The sequence below is a fragment of the Myiozetetes cayanensis genome, unplaced genomic scaffold (genome assembly GCF_022539395.1).
Source record: "Myiozetetes cayanensis isolate MyiCay16 unplaced genomic scaffold, myiCay2020 scf14, whole genome shotgun sequence".
Classification (NCBI taxonomy): Eukaryota; Metazoa; Chordata; class Aves; order Passeriformes; family Tyrannidae; genus Myiozetetes; species Myiozetetes cayanensis.
Genome location: NW_026087048.1, coordinates 6,801,264 through 6,823,862, shown reverse-complemented (window position 1 = coordinate 6,823,862; position 22,599 = coordinate 6,801,264). Strand labels below are relative to the sequence as shown.

Here is a 22,599-nt window from a genome sequence, read left to right as displayed (position 1 = left end):
GATACAATTCCCTCCCTCTTCTCCTGTTTTTCAAGAAGATTGGGTTTTTTGCACGTTGTTTTTTTTTTGTTTGTTTTGTTTGGTTGGCTTTGTTTTGTTTTAGTTTGGGGGGTTTTTGTTTGTTTGTTGGTTGGTTTTGGTTTTTTTCTTCTGTATGGCAAATAAGTCTGAATATACAGCACTTCATTCCAGGTTCTGTTGTCAAGAATCCTGTTTAACTAGTTTTGTCTGATATGTGCTCTGTTATGTGTTTATGTTCATAATCTCTTAAACTCTGTGAAGAAGTTGATCCACAATTCTCTGAAGTTTTTATATTAACAATGTTTGTTAATGTTTCATATTCAACATCAATCATTACTTTGTGACCTTCACCCAGCTCTGTTACTGTGGGTTAAATTGTATAAACTTAGTTAAAATATTTGCTAAAACTTTTCCAATGTCCCCAAATAAGTAAGTGTTAAGGATTTATGAATGAGCACTGACAGGAGTCATTAATTGGTGTAGTGTCATTAAGGACCTTTGGTTAACTCATGTTGTTTATGTTCAGCACCATTACAGGTAAGTCTCCTGTGGACTGAGGGATGTGGATCCACAGCACAATCTCTGCATGTGTGTTCTCTCTGTCTGGTTTTTTCCTCGTGGTCGGTTATCCTTCTGCTTTCATCCTCATCACTCTAACCCACTCTAACTGAATGCTTTTGCAAACAGCCTTCAGCTCCTTTTTTGAACTGTGAGCCAGTGCCTGAGTTCTCAAGGCAGCCTCCCTGCCCATGCAGACAGAGCAGGATTGCTGCTGGCTGTTACAATCCTGCAGGACACAACTCTGCTGGGCTGTGCTGCTGGGCAGCTTAAACTGCGCTTGCTGCCCACACTTCGGTTTAGCCTATGAAGTGCAGTAATTGCCATTCAAACGTTATCAGTGTACAGAATAATTTCTCTGTAATTTCAATGCAGTGGTTCTCACATCTTCTACAGCCATGCTTTAATAGGGATATTTCATGCAGAATACAGTGAGTGAGCTCTAGTGACAGAGTGGTAAATCCAGCCTGTGGTCTCTGTGTGAGTAATACTGCCTTCTAGCTGTGTGGGCCTGCTTGGGCACACTGCCTGTGTGGTTCCATGGGCAAAGGACACAACAAGCCTTTTCTGCTTCATCAGTGTCCACCTATGATTTGATGGCTGCTGACCTGACCCTTATGTAACTGTTCAATATATGGACAGGGATCTCTCTCCACCAGGTTCTCCCCTAATGGTGTTGCTACAAGGTCTGTCAGAAGTGCATTTCAGGGCTTGTTTTCTTTGTGTGTCCTCTCCAATGACACCCAGGCTCTTTCCTATCTCACCTGTCTTCCCAAGAGCAGGCCTGGAGGGGAGGTAGAAGGTAACATGGGGTGCCAAATAGGACTAACAGTGGAGAATACAAGAAGGGAAGAGCTGTGGAGACTTTTGATACCCAAACTTGCCGTGTCAATATGCTGTAGGATATGGCATGTGCTGGCATGTCTATGGCATGCCAATGGAAAATTCTGCATGAAATTCTCAGCACACTGGGGAAAAATGAACATAAGCTTTTCTCAATCTAGACTCAGCAGTGTAATTTGACTCTTTTGGAGAAGTGACGCTACGTGTACTTTTTCTACACAAAGAACATCTAAATTGTATTTGTGTGGCTTGACTTTATTTAAACTTTACTATCAAATTGAAGATACTGGTGTATTTTTTTTGTTTATCATGCTCCTGAACAATATCCTCAGGGTGATCTTTCGTACTTCAAGTGTACAGTACAGTTGGGTAAGGTAAACTGATAGGATAGATACTCCTGTGTTTCTTTTCAGTCGTATCTGAAACAAGTTGAAAAGATGTTGGAACAATAGTGTACAGTGAAAGCACTTGTGAAGAAAATTTTTCTACTCTCCCCCCAGAAGTAGGAAAAATGCTCACTCTCCAACTACAATACAGCACAGCTCCCCATATATACCAACAGAGGTTTTTCTACCATCTCAAAAAAGTATGTGTGAGTGTATGTATTTATTGTTGGTATTTTTTGAGACTTACCTCTTTCAGGTAAAAGAAATGAATTTTTTTACTTACTATGTTGGAAAATTTGTTTGGAACAGATCATTCATGGGAAGGTGCAACCCTTGTAAGGATGCCAAAGTCATTAGGGACCTGTGAAGATCTGCTGGTTAAGTGCTGGTCACTCAAACAGCTGGAACTTTAGGCCGATTTTACTTATATATCCAGTTTATTTCCAGGATTTTAAATTAGGTTAATAAAGGTAGTACTCACAACTTGCTCTTTGTACCTCTCTACCTCTTATATATATTCACCTAACTTACTGCTAACTTAGTGAAATACACAGTGGAAAAGGAGAGCAAGTAACAGTTGAGTTTCATTTTAGGTTCTATATCCTAAGATACAGCAAAAAGCAGGAGCAGATCTCTAGATGTGACAGCATCGATGCAGTCTGAACTTAACTTTGAGCCTCTTAAATTAAATCATATATAGAGATGGATACTACTTCTGTGTATATTTATGTATGTAGATCTGGGGGGTGGGTGTTAGCTTGTTTGCTTTTGTGTGTGTGCATCCACTTCTAAGGAAACAGTGCTTCCTGTGTTGAGAAAGCAGAGCAAAGCAGGGCAGGTGAGGCAGTGGAATGCTCAGGTACATGCGGGGCTGCTGCAATCCTCCCTCACTGTGCAGCCCCGAGTAGGCGGTTGGATGAAAAAGAACAGACAAATCAACATTCCTTTCCCTGAACTCCCCAGCAGTGCCTCAGCTGCTTTCACTCAGCTCCAGCAGAGGGAAATGAGACTAAAAGGAGCCACTGGTGGAGTGCTTGCTAATTAGTAAAACTTCGCTGCATGAAGAAAGCAAAAATTAAAGGAATATATAAATGCTATTGAAATTTCGGAATGTGAAACCTTAAAGCATCAACAGATTTGTTTCAGAGCTTTTAACCAGTCATGTACTTAGAAGAACAAGTTTTTTCAGTGTTTTCAAAAGACCAAAACTTGTCAGCCTGCTTATGCTGCCAGTTTTTGTATAATAAGTTCATTGACCCTGTAGACAGTCGGAGTGTTTTTTTTTCTGAGTTACCGCTTTATCAAACTAATTTGCATGATTTAAAGCTGTTGCTTACTAGAAAACAATCTAGTGAGGGCACTCTTTGTAAACACCCTTTTATATAACTTTGCCTATTCCTTTTGGGCATGGGGAAGGGAAAATCAGGAACAACAATCAAAAATAATGTAACCGAAAAGTGATTTTCATGGTTTTATAAAATATTTCACGAAACAGTTTCTTACAGAGCAGTTTGGTAGGATTTCTTTTGTTTTCACCCAGATAAACACTATTTCACATGCAAAATTGTTGTACTTCAGTAGTTAATGTGCAATTACCTATTGTTACCAGATAATGTAGATGCCAAAGGTGTAAATGGATTTGAAAGAGCTTAGAGAAATGAATGGATGATACATTCATGGAGGAGAAGTAGTGAGAGCTGAGAGTGTGTCATGGGGAAAGGCTTGTCCCATAGTTGTTCTTTCTGTCTTTGCCTTTAAACATCAGCTGTGGCCACAAGAGAGGATACTGGTCTAGCCTGAGTCTGTTCTGGTGTTCTTACTATTGTTTAAGGTCTTTGTACAAAAAGCAGTGGGCCTGCACAGGAGAAGCAGATCTTTGTACAGAGCATTGCTTTGTATCAGACCCTGAATGCCCAGGAGCAAGAACCTCAATTATATCCTGAGTTCTTCTATTTTCTTTGGACGGGATTCTGAATGAGAAGTTAGTGAAGAGCAAAGATTAAATCCTTCCAGCTCTTTACCCCATGTGTTTGTAAATACATACCCGGTCTGTGTTATAACAGTATAGAGAGTGTAACAATATAGACACAAACTTCCACTCATGGTTTCCACAGTAAATGGTAGGGTGTTTAGAGGGTAAGTGGTAAGGTGGTTATTAGCTCTGAAAAGTTACAAGATGCAGGCAGTTACCCTGAATAAAACACTTAAAGATCTATTGCCACATGTGCTAAATTGTGGTGAGTAGTTTATTATAATTTTATTATAATTTATGTTTGTGCTATATATTGATTAGAGTTTCTGAAAAACGCAAGGTGTATCTTTTTGAATCCAAGTTGAACTCCTTCCACCCTCGGGCAGGAACTGAAACCCAAGCAGAAGTGCTGACTAAGCACAGCCCCAGGCATGGGCTGTCTCATCTGCAGGTAGAACTGTACCAGTACCACTCTGAGGTACTTCCAGTCTCTACTGCTCTTCTGTGCTGGCACAGCTCCTTCTTGGGACCATGCTTTGAAATCCATTGGGGCTTTTTATTCCAGTAGCGCCCCCCTCCTTTTTTCTTTTTTCCCCCCTTTTTTTTCAATATCAAAACTTCTTTATATTTATTGTCATTTCCTCTGCAGCCCCACAAAGCTGCATGGAGTGTTGTATGTGTGTTGTATGTTAGTTCTTGAATCAGCAGTGGGGTGAGACTGCCTAAATTTTGTGTTGCTGTGGAAGACACTCTTGATAAATAGGCTTTTGGTGTCTTAAGTTTTTTAGATCACTTGGAAATAGCTGACAATGGGATTTGATAATGATGTTGTATATACTTCATTGATATTTAATGTTACATTTTAGCTATATTTGCTGTGATGCCTTATGAAACTTCTGTTGGAAAACAGCACCAGCTTTTACTTTTTTTTTTTTTTCCAACATGACATAATTTGTTTTCCCTAGAGTGCTACTGTCCTTGAAAGTGAAAGAAATGCAGCACAAGAGGAGAGAAATAGTATAGAAAATCGAGTCAAGGAGCTGACTGAGGAAAACAAACAGCTGAAGAGAAGAGTTACTGAGTTAGAGAGTAAAATTGAGGAGCTGCACAAACAAATTGATAATATGAAAGGAGAAGAAAACTCAGTGAAGGAAAAATTAAAGACATATGAGGTAAGTTAAGAAAACAAGCCCCTTCAGTAGTCTTCTTCCTGTTTACAGTGGGTTCATTGCAGAGTAAGAACTGACACAGGAGGACGGATAATGCTATCAGGAAGGGTGAAGGAAACCAGCAGGTTCTAAGAAGCAGGATGCAGTTTGCTGACGTGTATAGGAAAGATTTCCCCAGTGCAAACCAGATTAAAAACAAGTCACAGCTTGTAACTGGGGAGATCAGTGATAGGCCATAGTGAAGAGACTTAATAGCTAAATTTACTTGTCACTATTTCTGAATGTATCAAATTGAATCATTACAGGAAGAGAAGCAACAATTGGAAGAAGCTTTGAAACGTGCTGAGAAGGAGGCAAAGGAATTGGTAGTGTTAAAATCAGCTTTGGAAAGCCAACTAGAAGATCTGCAGGTAAGAACAGGAACAATTTGGAATATTTAAATTTTAAATTTCCTGTTTGTTTACCTGAGTCACTGTTGCTTTCTACAGAGGTAAGTCTCATTCTGTTTGAAGTGTACTTTGTGGACTAAAAACCAAGGGGGAAGACTGTGTTAACTAGCATGTTCTCATGGTTCAGTTAATTATGGTAAAAAAAAAAAAAGAAAAAAAAAGAAAATACTCCTATGTCTTTAAAATGGAATGTGCTTCAGAAATATAAGATTTTAATAATATAGGCAACTAAGTTTTGTTTCTACAAAATGATGTTTTAAAGCTGATGTTCCTTGTAACTACACGAAGAAGTATTTTATCTGAGGCTTTTGGTCAGGGTTTTGTTGGTTTGTTTTGGTTTTTTTTTTGCACTTAAAATTTGTTTATCTGTTCTACCTCCCTAAAACTCCTCATTTGCTTGTATGTATTGCTGATAGTTACACAACCCTTTTAGGTGGCCCATTGCTCTTCAGTGCCCTGCACTGAGCATACTTCCCTTCTGTCACAGTCTGACTTACCCTTCCTGTGGAACATGAATCAATGCACCATATGCATCTGCTGCATCTTGATTAGCTTTGGGTCAAGGTGCTTGAGAAGTGTGTTCTTTCCTTTCTGTTTTTATGCATCCTTCAGGGCATCGTGCCAAAGAATGCTGCCTCCAGGCAGGGTCTCCAAATTAAGGGATTCTGGGAAAGGTGACAGATAGAAGAGTCAGTCTTGCCATTTTATTCACAGCTTACATCTAAAGTAGGAAAGACTAAATTTAATCCTCTTTCTGATTCTACACTCTTGTGCACCGGATATGAGCACTAATGGACTTCAGGATGTAATCAGTGGTCCCTTTTGTTTAGAACAATTCAGCCTTTCTGTCTTTAGAGTTTGCCTGTTCTAATGAGTAATGTTGTGCAGTAGGTTGATTTGGCCTTGTGTTGCCACTGACAATTTAGACGACAAATTTTGGCACAATAATAGTGTTTATCACAGTGGAAATTTAATTCCTAACTGTCCCATCTTGCTTTTTACATAACACAAATTACTTTTAATGGTGGATTAGCATAAGAAAGACTGACGATACAAATAGAACTGTAACAGTTAAACGTGACCAAATCTATTCCTCCTCCATTCCAGATTTCTTTTCAGAAAAGTTAAAACTAGTGTGCACTTCATTCCTACAACCAGTTTGTAGTAGTGCTTTATCCTGAAATTTTCCTTAGGGGTGGTCAAGACAGGAGCATTTTTGTAGTGTTCCGTGTTGTTATAACTTCTGGTTAGGGTAACCTCCTCTATGTAGTGCAGTGTCTCATGAAATGAAATGCATCTTAACAATTTGCACCATTGAGAAGACTTTCTGAGTTTCTTGAGAACTCTCTTGGGAAAGGAAATAATTATTATGCCCCTTGACCATAGCATGGTACTGTTATTTTTATATGGTATTGTAATATCTTTAAAAAATATCAATTAAACCAACATTATTGATGGCAGATCTGTGCTTTTAAAATTAAACGTTCAGAACATGGGATCCTTTCCATGGGTGGAAGAACATGGAATTTCTGTTTTCATTGTGGTAAATAATGGTAGGCATTAGAATGAGAGTTGCAGAGCACTGGAAGTTGAAGTTCAGTTGTTTCTAGCCTGACGTATTAGTGTTTCTCAAGTATTAAAGTTAAGGTAGGAATGCTAATTTTATCAGTATTTTTCTCTTTTATCAACTGATCTAGTAAAGGGCGATACAATATCCTAATTTGTGTTGCCCAAGAAAATTATTGTTGATGAGAAACTACATAGGACACGTTATCCCCCCTGACTAATAGTACAAGAATGAAGTAGTATCTGTTGTAATTAAGGATTTATATTAAAACAAAGATAATTTCTTTTGCAATGCTCAGCTTTCATGAGGAATATTTTTACCCTTTACCTATGTTATCAAGTTTTCTGCTGGCTAGATTTTAGCAAAATAACAAGGAGCTTTTTATGCTTTAAATGGTAATTCACTATTTGAAGAATAAGCCATTCTGGGGCATAGTTACTAGCTAAATAATACTATCATAATATGGGCTCCTTTTAAATAGATTCGGAGGAGCTCATGCATAATTTTGGGGTAAGAAAATGGCCATTTCCCACCACGTAGAAGTCACCAAGCCAAGAGAACAATTAGCTATTAGACACTTTTCCAAAAAGAAGAGCTGTGCATACGAACCATGTGATTGTACCTGTGTTGGAATGAACTAGTGACAGTCTGTTACTCTGCTGATGGATGGTGTTTAGAGGTAGGAGGGTGATAAGTTCTCAGACATCCCACCTGTGACAACAGAGACACTGGGAGCCCCTGGTAGATGAGCACATTGGATACTCTTCAGGCCATTAAAAATTTAATCCACAACATTTAGGTCTGGTTTGAACATTAACTGCAAAAGTTCTCTCAGGAGGGGGATTTGTGTGCTGAGAGCTGCAAAGTTTTCTCTTTTCGCAGCATCATCTTGATAAAGGTTTCTGGGTGCTACAGAGGCACAGCAATGGGGAAAAACACCAATAGTTATTTCTCACTCACCATAGGAACAGATTTGGGCTTTTGTTGTTGTTGTGGGGGTTTTGGAGGTGTGTGGTTGGGATTTTTTTGATTGTTTGTTTTCACTTGGAAAAAAAAGGTGGTTATTGAGAGAACTTTTCAGGGAGCATATAGGAAAATGTGAAACTTGGAGTGGATATTGGGTCTTGTACAGGAGGTGGGATTTCCTGGCTGGTGTGCAGCTGCAGAGGAATGTATGCTTTGCATGTAACAGAATAATGAAATTGGTCCTACAAATGTTGCAACAGTGTTTAAGGGATTTATAGGAGGGATAAAGCACTGCATCACTAAAATAATAAATACTGACTAGCAAACTGTAACTCCATAAACTTTAAAAAAAAAAACCCAAAACCCTTAAATCTGTCTTAATGTCACAGCAGCCTGCTGGTATTACTGCTGCACTGAGTGTTAAGTAAAATTCCCTTAAGGAATCTACAGAGGGTCTGCATTTCATTATATGTGTTTTTATTTTCCTGCAGGAGAACACCCGTTGTATTTCACAGGAAAGGCAACAGTTAACTCAGCAGTTAAAGGATGAAACTCAGCAGAAGGAACAGTTACAGCAGATAAAGAATGAAATGGAGAATGAACGATGGCAACTAAACAAGACTGTTGAGAAGTTACAGGAGGAGGTAGGAGTTCACTCCAGAGAGGCTGCAGGAAGCTGAATGTCTAACAGACAGAAGCAAATGAACTGACAAATTGTAAAGAATTATTTATTTGGAAATGTACAAAAGAAGGTGAAATGCAAAGTTTACTATTAGTCTCTTTAACCCAGAGACTCTCAATAAAAATTTTCAGGGCTGGAACAGTGATTGGAACACCACTATCTCAAAATAGCATTGTAAACTAGTTCAGTTTAAACAAGGTCTCAGATCAGTTCTAATGTCACTGATATTTCAGTTTTACAGCTGATTCTCAAAATGCTGCTGCATCAAACCTACTGTGCTGTGTGTGTAAACCTGCAACTAATACTGACTCACTGAAGTGTGGCCATGCAGTTCATTGCATCACTCAGCTGGAAGAACTGCTGCCAGACAGAAAGAGAACAGTCTTGCCACACATACTATTAGAAAATAACCTTTCTGCTTTTGTGTTTACACACTTCTGCATAGAAATTCATTCATTTAGGAAAATATATAATAATTAATGTTTTTTCTGTCTGAAAACTGAGCTGAATGTTGAAACTGGAGAAAAGAACGTTTTGGTGTATTAAACATGATAGAACCTTTTATAACACTACATTAGGAAAAGAAATTATATGTACTTTTTTTCTCCAGATGTCTGAAATGGTAGAGATCTCAAGAACATCAGCTCTGGAGCTTCAGAGCCAGCTTGATGAATACAAGGAGAAAAATCGCAGGGAATTTGCAGATCTGCAGAGGCAATTGAAGGAGAAGAACCTGGAGGTAGAAAAATCACGTCTGATGACCATCAGGATGCAAGACGAGGTAACGACCCATAAGTTCAGTGACAAATTCTAACCTTTGGCCTAGAATACAGTTCAGATAGTTTTCAAGATGAGTGTTTACTATCATGCTTTTGTGCACTTAATCATGAGACAGGATCTCAGTCAGTGCTCTTGAGTTTCGTTGTTCATGAAGGTGATCAGTGTGTTTTTGCTGCCAGGGAAATGGGCTTTCCTGGTCGTGGCAGATCTGTGCAGTGTCTGCCAAATGAGTGTGTCTTAAGTGGTATGACAAGGATTCCATTGATGATCTGCTGCTCTTTAATGCCTGCTACTGAAGGAATGTAGACGTGTTTTTGAATTAGGAAAAAAACCCCCAGCAATTATTTAGGGGAAAAAAACCCTCAGCAAACACAAACAACAAAACCAAATACTGGGTCTAGAGGAGCTGACATATATTCTTCTCTTCTTGCATATGAGCCAAGTTGCAGATTTAAATGACAAAGGTGTCTGTGCAGGTGTCTGTGCAGCCAAGAATCAGCCACAGTCAGGAAGTGTCTGCCTCTTAATATGTAAATTTTGCCAGTAAGGCAATCCAGTCTTCTAAAAATATGCAGTTGGGAAAACTGGAGAATATTTTAGTCACAGGTATTTTTTGTATGTGGAATATTTTAATAGTTTGGTTTTTCCAGTTTAGAACTTCTATTACATTGCCCTTTCTCCTTAAAAAATTATTTTCAATTCAGTTTAAAAGGACACCAACAGAAGAAATAATTGTTCCTGTTTATTGTTCTGTCTTCCTTATATATTTATTTCATTCAGGGATGGAGAGGCTTTTTAAAGGAATGAAGACTCATAACAAACAATGAAAGATAAAATGGTGACATTGAGAGTGTAGCTCATGAGTTGAATAAATATATGTAAAAAGGTACATCAATACAAACATTAAATATGTAAAACAAAGTGTAAACACAGTGTTTACAGTTATTATGAGGAATACTTCTAGTGTTAGCTATTGCAACTACAGAAAAAATACGGAGAAAAAATTAATGAACGAAAAAAAACTTCATTGTTTGACAAAAAGATAATCCAAACACTACATAATGGACAAAATATTACTAGTTGTGGAATTCTACATCTCCATGAGGAAATATTTAAAAACCTAGGACTTTAAAAATGTAGTATGGCAACTAGCTGCAAGAGAGGAAATAAAATCTGAAAACAGGCAGGTTAAACAGCAGACTTTCTAGGAGACTAAATATTCAGGACAATTGAAAGTCTTTATTATCACTTCCTCCTTTGTGTTTAAGAAGAAATACAAATAGATAGTCCATCCATTCTGTGGAAAGTCTGTTGTCTGTCAGAATCCTCTTGGGGAGGTCTCCCAGTGCACAGAACTTGCTTTTCAAGGGTCTCATCAAAAGCCAAAGATTGTATTGATCATGGCAACATGAGTTTCATCTTGTTCCAGCAGAAAAATGATGAGTGAGAGTCTTGCAAGGCAATAAGGGAGTTCTTCATTGCATCTCTTTCAAGTTCTCAATGGATACATAAAAGATACCTATCTGGAAAGTTAACAGTCCCTTGTTGTTCTGAAACATGAAGTGCCCATGAAAGGCTGTTCATGTGCAGATCTCTGCACTTCACTAGATGTTCACCATGTCATCAGGAGTTGGTAATAGGTAGCAAACTTTGTAAATATTCACTATCACGGTATTTTAACTTCATCACTAAAAAAATCACTGACAAAGGAAGAAAATGGAAAACTGTGTGTTGAAAAAAAAAATAAGCTCTCATCCTGTGTTATATACATGTTACAAGTTACATGTGCAAGGAGTGCTCATGGTTTCACTTAAACTCCCTCTCACTCAATATATATTTTTTTAAAGTACCATGAAGGTTTTGGATAATTTTACTGAGGACATGCTGTTGTTGAACAGGATATTTTTCTCTTCAGCAGATAGCCTCACTCTATCTAATAGCTATACTAATACATATATATATATATACACACACACATATATAAAAACAATTATGTTATTAGTAAAATGATGTCATCAAAGTGCATCAAGCATATATACAAGCTATGCAGCTATTTAAAAGCTAAAGTATTGGGAGTCTGAAAAGGAAAAGAATAATACTGAAAAAGTTCCAAATAACCAGTTAGAAAACTGTCAACATTTTGGCTTGCTGTAACTTGATAAAAACAAATAAATTTTAAGGAAACCACTGTGGAGAATTATCAGTGTAAAACCTGTGGTGTGAAGCATCTCTTTAGAGCTGATGTTTCATCCAAGTTTATTTTCTTGGTGCCATCATATGGATAAAACAAAAATTACTGTGAAAAGCCCAGAACTCAATGCAATTCCTGTCAAGCTTCCAGGTGTGTAGTTTGTGCAGGACGTCCCCTCGACTGACATCACTCATTTATAGAAAGTGCAGTCTAAAATACATGAAAATAATCTCTTTCAGATGCGTCTTATGGAAGAAAACTTGAGGGACCACCAGAGAGCTCAGGATGAGGCAATAACAAAAACTCAGTTGCTGGAACAGACTGTGAAAAGCTTGGAGTATGAACTGGAAGCCAAAAACCACTTAAAAGACGATCGGGCAAGACAAATCAAATTAATGGAGGTAAAAGACCTTCTTAAGGGTTTGTTTCTTATTTGGAGAGATTAAAATAGTACTGGTATTTCACATGGATGCTACCAGGGAAGAGTCAAAATACCTTAATGTTGTTGAAAAGCCATTCTGGAATATTCTAAAGGTGATCTGTTAGCATATCTATTGTAGCATGGTGTGTTCTAAATTACAACTGTTTTTTCATCATTTTAATTGACTTCTTTTTAATAAATTTTATCTAGAGTTTGTCAGGCAAATTTTCATTAATTTAATTTGTAGGCCAATCACTGAGAACTTTAAAAGTATTTTGAAGTGTAAGTTCTATTTAGCATTTGATATCAGTTCATTTCAGGAGTCTGGATATCATTGTGATTTTGACCACCTTGTTACAGGGTCAGCTTCAGAACTGTTCCCTTCAACTAGGCTGTCATTTGACTTCCATAAACAAACACCTTTATAGCATTGCACTCATATGAAGAGGACATTGTCTTCCAAATGTATAATGTAATTTAGACAATCAGAAACAGTCTCTAGAAACATTGCAGAATTTCTCTTATTTTCTTGAAGTTGGTAGGAGTGATCAAAAAAAGGAAGCAAAACGTCCATCTTACATCTGTCAGACAAACAAATTCACTTTAAAAGCTTATCTACCTGCCATCCTTTTTGGTAGATTCTGCACATGTTTTTAAGAGGTATTTCAGTTTTCAGGCCTAGTCTTTCAGACAGTTTGAGTCCTGAAGTTTAAGGAATAGCAATCTGAAGAGGATGGGAAGTAGTATGTTGAAATTACTTTTCTTTGTTCCACTTAGGACAAGCTGTCTCACCTGGAACTTGAGCTTGATGAAGAAAAGACTAATTCAGATTTGTTGTCTGAGAGGATCAGCAGATGCAGAGAACAGGTACTTAAACAAGTTTCCAACTTTTCTGTAGTGGTTCTATGAAAAAGTGTTATTAGGATCACAATTTCAGCATAATGGAGTCTTAATTTCAAAAAAGGAGGAGGAACTTAGGGAACTGTGGAATTAATGAGTGGAATCAACTGAACTGAGGATACTGGCCATTTTCAACAGAGAGAGAACTTTGTTTTCATTACAACTGTAAAAACTGATTAAGGTATGTCAGAGGTAAAACAGTTGGAAAGCATTTTCCACGTAAAAACATCAGCCTTTTGTTCCAGAAATGTTACATTCGATAGCCCAGAAAGGGGGAAAGAAGGATTTATTAATGAGGTGGTGTCTCATAGGGCAGAAAATGTGAAGATAAAGTGATAGTTGCTAAGTGAGACCTATCAAAGTAATTCAAACAAGTAATAAGAAGGATTTTGACTGTATAAGTGGAGAAGTTGTGGAGATTGTATGATGAGGTCTCAATCAAGATAAAAAGTACTCCAGCTATGCCCTTAAATATGTATATATTGCTTTATATTAAAATAAAGAAATATTTTGCTTCTGTCCACAAGGACAGAAGACTGGTCCTTAAGGCCATTGAATGTGCAGGTGTGGTGAAGTAGAATGAGTGTATTGCAAAGGAGACCTTTGAGTTGGAAATTAGCAAGTGTTAAGAGAATTAGGAGTTCATTAAGAGGCCTTAATAGTATTATTTGAGATTTCTGAAAGAACTGACATAGGAAATTACAGGTCCTGTAACAAAAATTTATAATAAACCAGAAGAGTATAGGGCCTGATTACTGCAAAAGTAGCCAGAGCATCAGTAGCATTCATGTAACTCTCCATGAAGTGCTAGAGCTCATAGTAATTTCCTAGAAGTCCAGGAGACAGTTAGCATTGAGGTACAACCCACAGTAGTCTGTTTTCATTTCTCTCTCCAGAAAAAAACCTTCTTTTGAATTTGAATATTCTTTTGAATAGCTTTAGCTTCAGAGAGAGAACAGAAAGGAAAATCTTCGTTTCTGTGTCTTTTTGATGCAATTTTGTGTTCCACTGAGGCAGCTGGAGAGTTTAAAGTGAGTTAGAGCTCAGCTTTCTTTCGCACATCCTAGAACACCAGGGCACCATCACTGCTTTGTTTGGACTCTAATTCTGTTTGACTCTAACACAGACTTTTCGCTCTTGTTCCACTGCTATTGTACAGACCCCGAGTCAGTGGGTGGAACAGAATGTAAAGGACCCATAATAATCTGGGGTTATGCTATTGTTAAATCAGGAAGCCTTCAATACTGGAGTCTGTGCCTGTGTTGTAAACTTGGAGTAAAAGAACTTTAGTTACCACTTATTATAACTATAGTAAGTTAATTTGCTAACTGAATGGAAACCAATAATACAGTTTGGTGACCAAAATGTTACATAATGGGTAAAAAATGTGTTTATTTTGAGGTCTGGAGTTTCTCATTTCACACATGAGTTACAAAGGTTGCTTTGTTTTGATTTTATGCCAGAATGACTAAGTAGTCAAATTACTAAAGAGTATTTCAGGGTCTGCTAAGCATTTATAATGACATGAGAAATTATAATGGATTTGTTTTGGTAATATCTGTATTTCTGTACGTTTTAAAAATTATTATTAATGTGCTATTGTTAACATCCCAATAATGAACTATAATACTCAAATTTCCAGTAAAAAAAAGTTATACAACCTCTTTATTTTCCATAAAGCTGAATGTTCGAATAAACATTGGCAGGACTAAGCAGTTCACATTTCATTTACCACACAATGTTGCTCTTTTTAAATTTAAACACCCTTTTGAATCCGGATGGCTGCATGAGACACTGTTCTCACCTCCTCTGCCTTCTCAGGAGGTACCACAGCAAAGTGGAAACAGGGAAAAGTGGGTCATATCCTGTTAGTTTTAAAATTATAAGGTATTAGTAACTGTAGAAAGACCAAAATGGTCAACACAGACACACATATGGAAAGCTTGAGTCTAAAGTGAGCAGGGACAGGACACACGATGGATTTTTTTCCTATAAACAAGTAAAATGAAGTACCTCTTGCCATTTGCTAACATAATTGGAAAGTGCTTAACATTCCCTCATCAATTCTTGTATTCTGTGAAAATGCAAACATGAGTCTCTATTAAATGTCAGAGTTGTTTCCAATAAGTGTGAAAAAGGGACTAATTAGTTTTCATGATGATTTTAGAATAAATAAAAAAGGATAAAATTGCACTGACTGCATCCTTCACTTCCTTTTGGCGAAGTGTTCCCAGTGGGTAGCTGTATACCTGCTTTTTAGCTGGCTCCAGGTGTGGGAAGCAAACAAATGAAAATATGGATCTGAACGCTGCTTTTCAATTATGTAGTATCAAAGGGGGTTGTTTGGCTTTAACTTGTTTGTTAAACATTGGGGTTTTTAGTCCCATACTGGGAAATTGTGTATGTAGGTGTATATATAGGCGCACACACATATATATGTATATATGTATATGTATATACTTTACTTAGGAATTAAGAAATATAGGCTGTAAACCTAGTGCAAGATGATAAACAATAGTGGCAGCATCTAAAACATTATTAGAAATCAAATGATTTCACTAATAATGAACTCTACAGCTGCTTCTAATCCTAAAGCTGGCACAAAATGCTGGTATGTCTGATAAAGCTTTGTAAAATCTGTTTTTCTCATTTTTTTGTTGTTAGCATTCTTCAAATCCAGCTGTGATAATTTAAGCTGCAGAAGTAGTTTATTCTTTTAACATAATTAAACTATATTAGATATAGGAAAGGTAGAATGTGAAGCAAAGTTCCAATGGGATGTACATGGAATATGTACTGTGAAAGCAGTGTGCTTTCTTACTGCTGGGAAATAAGCGAAACTGAGCACATTTTGGCAGACAGCTGCCTTTTTTTTTACTTTGTGCCTGTTAATTATGAGTCTACTATTGAAAAAATGTGAGGAGATAAGTGAAAACAGTTTGTATCTCCTCCAGCAAGAATTGTGTCCTGCTGTCCTCCTCTTTTTACAACCTCCTGTATATATTTGCACGTAGCTGTCTGATCCTAATCAGATACAGCACTTTCTCTCTTTCTCCTCTTGTTCTGTGAGGTTGCTTTTACCAAGAGGTGTCCAACAACTGTAGCAGTTATCTTGGAAATATAATAATTGTCCTCTAAATAATTCCTTAATTTGAATCTTGGGAAGGTTGCACAAATTTGTCACAGCCTTTGAGCACAGTAAGAGCACAGTGGAACTTTGGAGTGGTCCATTAAGCAAGTTCCTACATAAAACAAAAAGCCTTTCTTCAGTTAGCAGTTACATTTTTAATTAGTCATTCATTTTACCACAAATTTTGCTTTATTTCTTTCCGTGTCTGTCTTGATGGCTAAAGCAATTACAGCAGAATAAATTCTAGGTAATCCCTCACATTATAAATTTTGTCACCTATTTAATGAATAAATGCAGCCATTGTACGAATGCATGATTTTAATTTGCGTCTATAAAATATTTTAACATATAAAATAATATTTTACTGTGTAATGTATAAAACTTTTCGATTATTTGCCTTCTATGTGCCATTGAGAGCTTTTGAGAAATTACCTGGCAGTTGAGAACACAGCCACGTGCTGACATTTGCATTCTAGTAGTTGTTCTGACCTTAGTTTTCAGAAACCATAGTGTGACATAACAAATGCAACCGCATGCATTGCTACCCTGGTTTGTATTCATATATTAATTTCAAAGCTACAGAAACAGTGTAAATGGTTTCCTTTAAACATGTGATTAACTAAAAATATAACTTTTAATATGATAATGTGGTTAAGAAAAAGGCCTAAGGTAAATTTTCATTTGCTGTGCTTTTTTGACCTTTACATTCTTAGCATTGCTTTTGGTTTTTTTTTTTCATGCAAGAATTCCCAGTGACTTTGGAAAGACCTTTACTGAGATAAATCTGTAACTTAGAGCTGCCTCGTGGGATGGTGTGTTTGTGCAAGTTCATGTGGAACTGGTGTAGAGCAGGGAAGAATGCTGCGGCCACTGCAATCTTTATCAGTGTTTTTGCAGGTACAGTGATTGGCAGAGATGTTCACTGTGTTCCCCAGGTGGTTCATCATCATAAACACTGTGCAGGAAATGGCACAAATACTGTGGTAACATTTGCTGTGCCTGCAAAGGCATTTGTGAAGACTTGAGGGTCTCAGCAGGAAGGAGAGGCAACAGAAGTATTTCAGCACTACAGACTTTGTCCTTTAGCCCCAAAATTTCAGTAGCAGCTGTTGGGCAGTTCAGAGTTTCTCTTTGAGCCTCAAATTTAATATTTTTTTTCCAATCAAGTCCAATAGTGAGATGAAACAAACTCATGCTGCATTCTTACATTGACTCTGGATTGATCAGGTAGTTTTTAACATCTTACACATGGACAGTGTATCTTTCTTGTGGTTATTGAGTATGCAACTGAAATATTTACAGAAACTGGAGCAAAAGTTGTCTTTTAACAAGACAAGCAAAAGCATCCCCTCCCCAAACCTAGAAGCTGGTGCTTCCGGCATGACAGACATAACACTGACTAGAGGAGGGGAGAAATGCTCATGTCCATTATGCAGCAGAGTCTGTTGAAAAAGATTTTACTGTTCTTATTCATACAGAAAACTGCAATTGTCTGTAGAGGGTTTCACTGAGTTCTAGGCACTTCTCTGCAGCTACAAGATTTTTGTGTTTAATAAAGTGAAACTTTTATTTAGACTAGTCAACAGCTTAAAGGTAAGGTGTCATTTCAGAAGTCCAGATTTAAGTATGAAAAAGACACTTGTCAGAGGTGTTTGAAGCCTGATGTGATGCAGAACCCTATCTTGCCACATGCTGTATCTCTCATGCAGCAGTTTAGAGTTCAGTTCCTTCTATTGAACATCAGCAGTATCCAGTGTGGGTGTAAAATGCCTAGGGTAAGTACTGGGAATAATATCAACTTCCTGAAGTGGAAAATTTTGTTCAAGATTGTAACTGTAAAGCTCATCTGAAATCATGTGGATGTCTTGAGTTCTGAGAAAGGGCATTTCTTCTCAGTGCAGAGGTATATCTACTTTTTATATATATACATACACAAAGTATCATATAGACAAATGTAAATGAAATCTTTCGTTGAAATCTCGCTTTTCTTTCTATTATAGATTGAACAAATGAGGACAGAGCTACTGCAGGAAAGAGCTATAAAGCAAGATTTGGAGTGTGACAAAATTTCCTTGGAAAGACAGGTGACTATATCTGTAAATGCTTTGAGTGCTTTCAGAGGAGCTCCTTCATTAAAGTCTTAACAGTGTTTCAGGAACACTGCTGAAGATACAAGTTGAAGCAGTTGTGATTTTAGTTGAGTGTTTTCTTCTATAACAGTAAATAAGTTTTCTGCAGCTCAGTGATCTTTGAAAGTAAGATTGCTATCATGGCCCTTAGCTGAGATCCAGAGGAAAGCTATCTTAGCAAGTCACAGTATTATTGACAACCACAAGAAGGTAAAACAGATTGTAATGGGAATTTAGAGAACATGTTTGTACCACACACCTAATTTGGTGCTTTACATTATGTGAAATTAATCTCATCTTAATCTTTTGAGAAAAAAGAATGCCACCTACTGGTATATACTGTGTACATTCTTATACTTTAGTTCTGGCTTTTCTGTTTTTCAGTGTTTTCAGACCTGAATTCATGGTTTGAAGTTCTGTAACAAAAAGCTTTATTTTCTGTTTCTCATGTAATTATTTTTTTGTTTGTTTGAGTTTTTTTTCCTGGCAACTCTTTCATTAGGTCCCCATTGAAAATCTAAATTACCAGGCCTCAGAAAAATGGAAGTGTGAACTGAGCAAAAAACTCTGCTTTTACAAATCTTTTTCAAACTATTTATGTAGTAGGTGTAGCACTGGGTAGTTAAGAAAGGGAGGGGGAAACTCAGTAAGAGCTTTGATAGAGTAAAATGATATTGGATGTAATTTCTTTGTCTGCTTTAGCCATAAACCAGGGAGTTGCAGGAGAAGAACACAGAATTTGACAAAAGAATTGTGTGGAGTTTAAGACAGATCTGACAGACTGTTTGAAAAAAAAATTGACATATTAAAAAATACTGTTAGAAGAGGCTTGCAACTCTGTGAAATTCAAGGCTCCATTTAATTCTAAAATTTAACTGAAGCTGAACACTAAATTCTTTTTAATAAGGCACAGTAATAGAAAATCTGTTTGTAGTAAACTGTAAAATCTCACATCTTTTTTCCACATTTACTGAACTAAAAATATAGTGATCACTTTATGTTTTCCTGGAGAAATTATTTTGGGCTAAGCTGATATGTGTTAATTTGAGCATGTAAGTGGTAATCAAGTGTGTTCCAACTCTAGAACAAAGACCTGAAGAGCAGAATCCTTCACCTGGAGGGTTCTTACCGGTCCAGTAAAGAGGGACTTGTTGCTCAAATGGAAGCAAGGATCACAGAGCTGGAAGAACGACTTGAAAATGAAGAAAGGTGAAACCAATTGTTAAGACCAAAACATGCATGTTCATGGTTTTTTTTATGTCCTCTTGCCAATATTAAGTCTTTATTACAATTAGCTTGATTTTATTTTTTTCCCCTCACAAGCACAAAACTAAAATGGTTACTGTTTCATAAAAGCATTGCAGATTTTCTTTTTGACTGAAGGCACAGTAGAAGTTGTCTTATAAATTTAAAACTGGGCACTGTAACACGATTCCATAGCTCCTTATCTTATCAGTGTCTAATACCAGTAGTAGACTTAGAAATATTAACTGTATTTTAACACTTCCACTTTCATGTTCACTTTCATTCTCTAATCTTGGAGGAGTGTACTTTTGTTTCTGAATGTTGCTTTGGTAACAGAAGTAATTCCACTTAGTCATTCATACTTTTGAACAAATTTCTTAATATGTTCCATGGAATCAGTAAATCAAAGTAGGGACCATTAGTAGTTATTTGATTCTTAGAAGATTGCTAAGGAATTATATCATGATTGGATTTAAGTTCCTTTTTTACAAACCTGTCTTTTGTTTGGTTGGGTTTTTTTCCTAGGGATAGAGCGAATTTCCAACTAAGTAACCGCAGACTTGAGAGAAAAGTGAAGGAGTTAATGCTGCAAGTAGATGATGAACATCTGTCACTGACTGATCAGAAGGACCAGGTAGACTAATATACCAGTATCTAATATTAATCCTACTAACATAAATCATCATGTGTAAGAGATATGAGAAGAATGTAGGTAGATGCTGATTACTCTGTTGTTTGGGAACTCCCACTGAGTGAGATTTGCCATTGTCATCATGTGCTTTTGTCTGGTACTAAATGGTTATTCATTTTGGAAATTATGAAAAGAAAGCACTTGTAGAAGCAATGCTATAATTATTTTAAGAAATAAAGCAGATAACAGACAGTAATTGATCCTGTAAATAGACCAATAAAATGTTCTGTTTTGCCACCATAACATTTTGTTTAAGAAACAAGCTGTTTATTGTTAAATATAGGCTCTAAATGTTAAGCATACATTGATGTTCTAACAGCAACGTGCTCTGCCATTCCTGTGGTCTTTGTTGATTCCTTGCTTAAAACTTGATTTGTTTCAGCACGAGTTAAACACTAGTGTTCTGTCCAGACCATGAACAGTGTGTTTCAAATTACAGACATCTGTTAAGAGGATTACCTTTAAAAAAATTATCTGTAGAAGTATGGTATCCCATCATTTCTCTTGAAGTCTAATGCTGACTTTCAGATATTTCTGAAGCAGAGCATTAGTGTCACTACACTGGCAAAGTTTTGTCTTTATTCTCCCTCTCATAGATGCTGGAAGAATAAAATTCCTTTAATTAAAACAGTCCTCTAATCAGCTGACATGTAAATATTTCAGTTGAGTTTGCGTTTGAAAGCAATGAAACGGCAAGTTGAAGAAGCTGAAGAAGAAATAGACAGACTGGAAAGTGCTAAAAAGAAACTTCAGAGAGAACTTGAGGAGCAACTAGACATAAATGAACAATTGCAAGGACAGCTTAACACTGCAAAGAAGGAGTTAAGGTAGGATGACTTGTCAGACCTTACAGTTCTGTGTCACACCACCCCTGCCAGGTTTGACCTCTTGCTCCTGGGGTCCATAAACTGAGGGCTTTCTCTACCAGTTTGTCGTAAGCAGACAGAGTTTAAGACATAGACCTGTGAAACTCCTCTGCATTTCCTTTCTCTGCAGATGTTCTCCAGCTCTCTTTAGTGTGCTCTAGGTGTCCCAAGATCTCCCTGCTGAATAAAGTCATTGAGGCAGGGAATATAAAATGGAAAAAAGTGTGGGACTTGACACTCGTATCGCTTGTGGTAATAAAAATTTCCTGCTAATGCCAGAGGTGTAGTTACCCTGTGTTAGTTTTCCTCAGCTGTCTTTGAACATCCCAGTTCAGTAACAGTTTCCCCTGTCTGTTACTTTATTTAGAGATGCTTGAAAATGCGGTTGCTTGCTCTTCACTGTCTTGCACGTTCCTTTCACGTAAGGTGTACTCCATGAAAAACTATCCCTGTTGAAGCACAAGTTTCTTTGACATCCTTTAAAAATGTAAATCCTGCCAGTCGATGTTTTGAGCTTTGTATAAATGTTGTGCGTGTAGATGTGCTGCTTTAATAGCAAAGACCTGTATTTTTGTTTTAGTAGACTGAAGAAGTCACCAAGTAAAGTGTTGGCTGACTCTGATGATGATGATGACGACGACGATGACGATGATTTCAGCACAGATGGTGACAGTCTCTGTGAAGTACCTTCAGGAAATAACTTTTCAAAAGATGATGACACAAAAATTTAAATAAGTGTTGATGTGGTTACTTGAAATACTGGAAGAATAACATAAATTATCAAAAAACTAGATGTTCTAGAAGCCAAATGACATAAAGGGATTTAAGGGTTGGGAATATAATGTTTCCATCCATACTGTGCCATTTTCTTATTTAGATCTTCACTGTTTATTATAGGATTGCATTACAGAACAGCTATAAAACACAAGATGTATATAACAGCTACTGAAAACACGGGGATAGTGTTTCACATTGGAAATGGGATTTTGCTAAAATTCTGTTTAAGTAAAAAGCCATTTGAAAGTAATTCAAAATTAGTTTTTAGTTATTAAGAGCTTTTCCCTAAAATTAAGGAAACCACTGGAGATTATTTAATAATTGTAAGTAGGGGTAAAGGATGTATAACATGTAAATATTTTAAACTTGATCTTTTTATTGACTAGTACTATTTTGTAAAGTTTCTAATATTATATAAATCACTTTGATATGTAAAGTCATTAAATTTATATTGAATGCTACATTTGGGTTTTCACTAAGAGGAAAACAAATGAAAATGAATACATTTTGTGCATTACAGAGCAGATTCACAGTTCCTGGGCCAGGAAGTACATTTTAAAAGCAGTGCAAGTTTTATTGTATTTTCTGTATATTAGAGGTCAAATGTTAATCCTGCCTGTTGACTCTAAAAGGACCATCACATCTGCATGATGAGAGAGACCTGCCTGCAACTTCCTCATAAACTTCACTTGGGAAGCTTTCTGTTCCTCATAGGGAAGGGTGAGAATGATGGCAGTTATTACTTGGTATCTTTCATTTCCTGAAAGGAATTCAATCCTGCCAGAGGCAGAATGTTACAGCCTGCTGAGCTGAGGACATTGGGACAGTCTTCTCTTTGGGTTTTTAAAGAGTCCCA

The 22,599-nt window shown here is 36.9% G+C and overlaps 1 protein-coding gene across 4 annotated transcripts in view; it reads left to right on the top strand.

Annotated features, from left to right (window-relative positions):
* CGNL1 (cingulin like 1) overlaps positions 1-22,179 on the top strand; it is a 55,737-nt gene extending 33,558 nt beyond the window's left edge. For 3 of the 4 annotated variants that reach the window (XM_050309641.1, XM_050309638.1, XM_050309639.1), the window contains 11 exons: positions 4,746-4,952; positions 5,255-5,359; positions 8,423-8,575; positions 9,224-9,394; positions 11,824-11,985; positions 12,783-12,872; positions 18,036-18,119; positions 19,249-19,373; positions 19,935-20,043; positions 20,764-20,927; positions 21,547-22,179. In XM_050309641.1, coding sequence (XP_050165598.1) covers positions 4,746-4,952; positions 5,255-5,359; positions 8,423-8,575; positions 9,224-9,394; positions 11,824-11,985; positions 12,783-12,872; positions 18,036-18,119; positions 19,249-19,373; positions 19,935-20,043; positions 20,764-20,927; positions 21,547-21,697 — 1,521 coding nt within the window. In that variant the 3' untranslated portion in view covers positions 21,698-22,179. The remainder of the gene's footprint in view (positions 1-4,745; positions 4,953-5,254; positions 5,360-8,422; positions 8,576-9,223; positions 9,395-11,823; positions 11,986-12,782; positions 12,873-18,035; positions 18,120-19,248; positions 19,374-19,934; positions 20,044-20,763; positions 20,928-21,546) is intronic. The other variant, XM_050309640.1, reaches the window with a different exon arrangement.
* Positions 22,180-22,599: the final 420 nt, after the last annotated feature.